General features: G+C 40.8%; 1 protein-coding gene across 2 annotated transcripts; it reads right to left on the bottom strand.

Moving 5' to 3' along the window:
* Positions 1 to 3,578: 3,578 nt before the first annotated feature.
* LOC119815696 (60S ribosomal protein L13-like) lies at positions 3,579 to 4,214 on the bottom strand. Of its 2 annotated transcripts, XM_038331965.1 has the most exons (2): positions 3,948 to 4,214; positions 3,579 to 3,806 (listed from the first exon to the last, which is right to left on the bottom strand). In XM_038331965.1, exons 1-2 carry the CDS (start codon positions 4,212 to 4,214, stop codon positions 3,579 to 3,581), a joined length of 495 nt encoding a protein of 164 aa, XP_038187893.1. The 2 variants fall into 2 exon arrangements, with proteins under 2 accessions (XP_038187893.1, XP_038187891.1); XM_038331963.1 differs by having other exon boundaries at positions 3,579 to 4,214.
* Between the last annotated feature and the right edge of the window lie 256 nt (positions 4,215 to 4,470).

Raw genomic sequence — 4,470 nt, 5'->3', positions numbered from 1 at the left:
CACTGAGGTTATAGCAGTGTATGGGAAGTGATCGGATGATTGGTAGGTATACAGACTGATGCTATTATGGGAATGGTACAATAATAACTTTTAGCCTAGGGAATCAAAAGTCTTTGGAAGCCTTAGCTAACAATGAGAAATTCCTGGTTAAAATATCCTAGTAGAATGGGTCCCTTCAAAAATTTTCTGACTCCTTATAGACTCCCAAGTTCAAGTAAAGCATCTTGGCATTCTGTTGTAGGAGGCCACTTGTTTGTTTCCGGCTGGTCAGCCCCAAAATAATCACACAGAAACCATATTATTTGCAATACTGTTTGGCCAATAGCTTATGCATATTTTTGGCTAACTCATATCTTAAATGAACCCATCTGCATTAATCTGTGTATGTCCATCAGTCTGTGGCTTACTGGGTAAAATTCCAGCATCTGTGTCTGCTGGGGCTACATTGCCTCTCCTTGACGCCACCTTCTTTTTCTCAGTATTCAGTTTAGTTTGGGGGAAAATCTAGCTAAGTTCTTCCTTGCTATAGGCCAAAGCAGTTTCTTTATTCATTAACCAATACAAGCAACCCATAGAGAAAAGGACCTCCCACATCAGCATTCCTTTTGAGGTAAACCCTGCAATTGACTTTGCTCTGATCATCTTGTTAATAACAAAGAAGATTCAAGATTTAGTCCATTTTGTCTGAGCTTCATATGACAGCACTTTAATGTCAGCTATTTTTCCTTTCAATGTTCTTTTATTGCTTTATCTATCTCAATACCCGATACCAAAACACTGCAGAGGGTTGTCATGTTCCAGGCCCTGATGACATTATTTAAAGTAGCCAATATGAGTCTGTTTTAGCATCCCTCCTGACTCCTTTACCTGAACACCATAGTTAATGCCCATCAATGCAAGAGCACAGCTCTCACTTTAAACAGAATAAGAGCATTTATTCTGGAATGAAATATAAATGAACACATACTAGGAACATGGACTTAGGGTACTACTCTAAATACCACATTTCAATGTTTTAACAATTCCACAAGTTTTCATAGTTTATGACAAAAGTCATAAATACATTTGAGGGACATGAATTTGGCAGGTTACAACAAAATAGGGAAGTATTTATTGTAGTCAGCTCCTATCTGATGGCATTCCTAGCATTTGGGTTGGGGCTCTGTGAGTAGATTTAGGTCAAGCCAAGCGTGACCAAAAATAAGTTGACTTCCCTCTGTTAACACTCTAGTACTCCGTAGTCTCTGATGTTCTAGTCAGTTAATCACCCTCAAATAGGTATGGCATATATTCTGTGGGATGTTTGGATCACAGTCTACACTTGTTCCTTCTGCCTCCTGAATGACCCAAGTGTTTACCTACATGGCCCCTCTTTTGTCATATTAATAGAGATAGAATTTAAAAAATGATTCAGTAATCATATAGCTTAAAGAATGTACACTAATATTTTCATGTTGATCATCAGAAAATTGCAGTACTTAGAAGCCAGATTTAAATTCTAGATTTCAGCATATTACTATATTTCACACGAGCAAATCAGTTTTTTAATATTATGAATTCCTTGCTTTTAACATAAATTAAATGTTATTAGTAGGTCGGTAAAACATGATTATTAGGATTTTAAAATGGCAAGTTTGTGGAAGGGTTTTGAAGTATTTTTATGCTACATAGAGAAATTAGGGACCCACTTTGTAAAAAGAACCCTCCTCTATCCATCAAAAAGAAATATATATCTTCATCACTTAATACATGGAAATAGTGAAACAGAGCTAATACATAACCTCATTTAGAGAAGTGAATGCTGAACTACAAATGAACAATGCATATGATGAATTATGCATGATTTTAAATTAGTTAATCAAATAGATTCATATTAGATGATAATGAAGGATGTCTGGTCCTAGTTTTGAATTCAATACTCAAATAAATCACTGTGCTAGAGTTCCGGGAGACAGCATCACAGTGTAAATCTTTCTAGGTCTTATTCCACATATCCTCCCTAATGAGGAGGGAGGAGCAGGTTGTTGGCAGTATTAGAACATGTCAGGTAGAAGGTAAACTTTAGGTGGAGAGAGAGATCATATCAAATGGCCACATTTAACAGCAGTCCAGTCTCTGCAGGGCCTTGCACAACCTGAGCTCTCTTTTCTCCCTAGATGATCGGAGCCCTTTATAGCTAAGACTCTTCTACTTTTTCATCATTTCTTTAGGAATCTGATACTTTGGCCCGAAGGTTTCCTAGATTCCGTGGTATATAATCATTTAGACATGCTGACAGCAGTGAGGTTTTGGTCCATCCTAAATGCGGTAGGAAGAATTGTTTGGCATTGTGCTTTTCTCTCTCTCTCTCTCTCTCTCTCTCTCTCTCTCTCTCTCTCTCTCTCTCTCTCTCTCTCTCTCTTTTTCTGTATTTTTTTAGTAGTTAAATCCTGCTTCAGACTTGATCAGAAAAGAAACATCTAGTTTTTAAATAAACTTATTAAACATCAGGTGTTTCATGTAAATTATCTACTTGGATACTCATAATTGCCGTTGGCCATGCCAGAGGAGCAGCCAGTTGCAATGGAAGTTCCAGGTGTCAGTCAACCAGAAGGGAATCCTCTGATAGGAGAATCTCATTTAGGCAAGGCCACGGGACTGCAGACCCTGGACTGTTTTTTACTTTTGCTGTGCCTCTGGTATTTAGTATGGTGTGAGTGGATATAGAGAGATCCCTACTGCCTGTAATATAGTGTGTTATCTCTTGGTAACTTCTTGGAAATGAGAGCAATATTGGGTGACGGTGGAGGAGGACTGAGAAACCAAGGACAACGGCAATGAACGTGAACTCTACAGCATGGACGGGCTCACTGTGAGCCTTGTCAGTTTGGTTGCTCACCTTCCTGGACTTAGGGGGATCTGGGAGGACCTTGGACTTAACATAGTGAAGGGAACCCTGATGGCTCTTTTTCTTGGAGAGGGGTAGAGTGGGGGTATGGGTGGAAGGGAGGGGAGGGAAGGGGGAGGAGGACGGAAGGAGATGAAAATCTTTAATAAAAAAAATGAGGAAAAAAAAATCAAAGTACCGAATAAAATGTGATCAGCACAAAAAAAAAAAAAAAAAAAAAAAAAAAAAAAAAAAAAAAAAAAAAAAAAAAAAAAAAAAAGAAGATGACCACTCCCTAGGCGGTACTGTCTGAATTGATAGTAATATTCATAGCTTATACAGGATTTTGATGAGTAGAAATAAATACAAGGACATGTTTCACAGCCAGGGTCTGTGAGTCTCACCTAAGGAGCCACATGGATTGTAGCTCAAGTTAATGGCTAACAGTTGAGTCCCGGTAGCCCAGCTGGTTTAAATTCTTTTAACCTTTATGTTGGAAGATGTGTTCACAGGTCTCAGAGTACATCACAGATGAAGCAAAGTTTTGAAAATAAAAAAAATGAAACTAAAATGTTTTTGTTACATAGCTTTGAGCTGAAAAACCCAAGAAGGCAATCTAAAGTTTTAGAAAGGCATGTAGTTGAATGCAGAACTCTTTTTTTTTTTTTTGCTTTGCTTTATGGAAAATTTATTGCAATATTCCAAAAGCACATCACTTTTTCTTTTCAACATCTTGTTCTGCAGCTTCCTTTGCCCTCTTTGCTCGGATGCCAATGAGCCGGGCATTGGCCTGGGCCATACGAAGGCTGGCAAAAGCCTTGAAGTTCTTCTCTTCTTCTGTGATGACTCTTGCTTTCTCCTTTTTATAAACATTCCGGATGGGCATCACAGGTCCTGTTAGCTGAGTGGCCAATTTAAGTTCTTCAGCCGAACTATCTCCCTTCTTTAGAGCGGAAGGCTTCCTGGGGAAAAGTTTGAGCTTGGAGCGGTACTCCTTCAGGCGCTGCACGTTGGCCTGCAGGGACTCGGTGGACTTGTTTCCCCTCCTTGGGTCCATGGAGATGCCGATGGTGCGAGCCACTTTCTTATGGATACCAGCCACCCTGAGTTCCTCCAGGCTGAAGCCCCGGCCAGCTCGGACCTTGGTGTGGTAGCGCACTGTGGGGCACCTCACGATGGGTCTGATGGGCCCGGACGCGGGGCGCGGGGCAATGCAGCGTGCTTTCGCCTGCCGGGCCTTGCGTCTGCGGATCTTGCGTGCCGGCTGGTTGAACCAAGTGTCCACTCGCCGCTGCCAGTCCTTGTGGAAGCGGGGCTTCAAGATCACGCCATTCCGGCTGGGCGCCATGGCTCCCGTGCAGGGGAACGGCCAAGCAGAAAGGTGAATGCAGAACTCTTTAAGGTCAGGGCAAAAGAACAGAGCAGTCCAATTATTACTGGCTGCCGTACTCTCCTTGCAAAGTGTGATTGATAACCAAAGGTTATGATCCATTCCTTATACCCATTTCTGCCCTCAGTATCCTGATATAAAAAATTACTAATGAATGGATATGTACCCTAAAGATTTAAGGCAGAGCTGACTGATTCTTTTTCATAATTAAAAG

This window comes from Arvicola amphibius, chromosome 5, assembly GCF_903992535.2.
Source record: "Arvicola amphibius chromosome 5, mArvAmp1.2, whole genome shotgun sequence".
Classification (NCBI taxonomy): Eukaryota; Metazoa; Chordata; class Mammalia; order Rodentia; family Cricetidae; genus Arvicola; species Arvicola amphibius.
The sequence above is the reverse complement of the archived record's forward strand: the minus strand, read 5'-3'. Positions and strand labels throughout refer to the sequence as shown.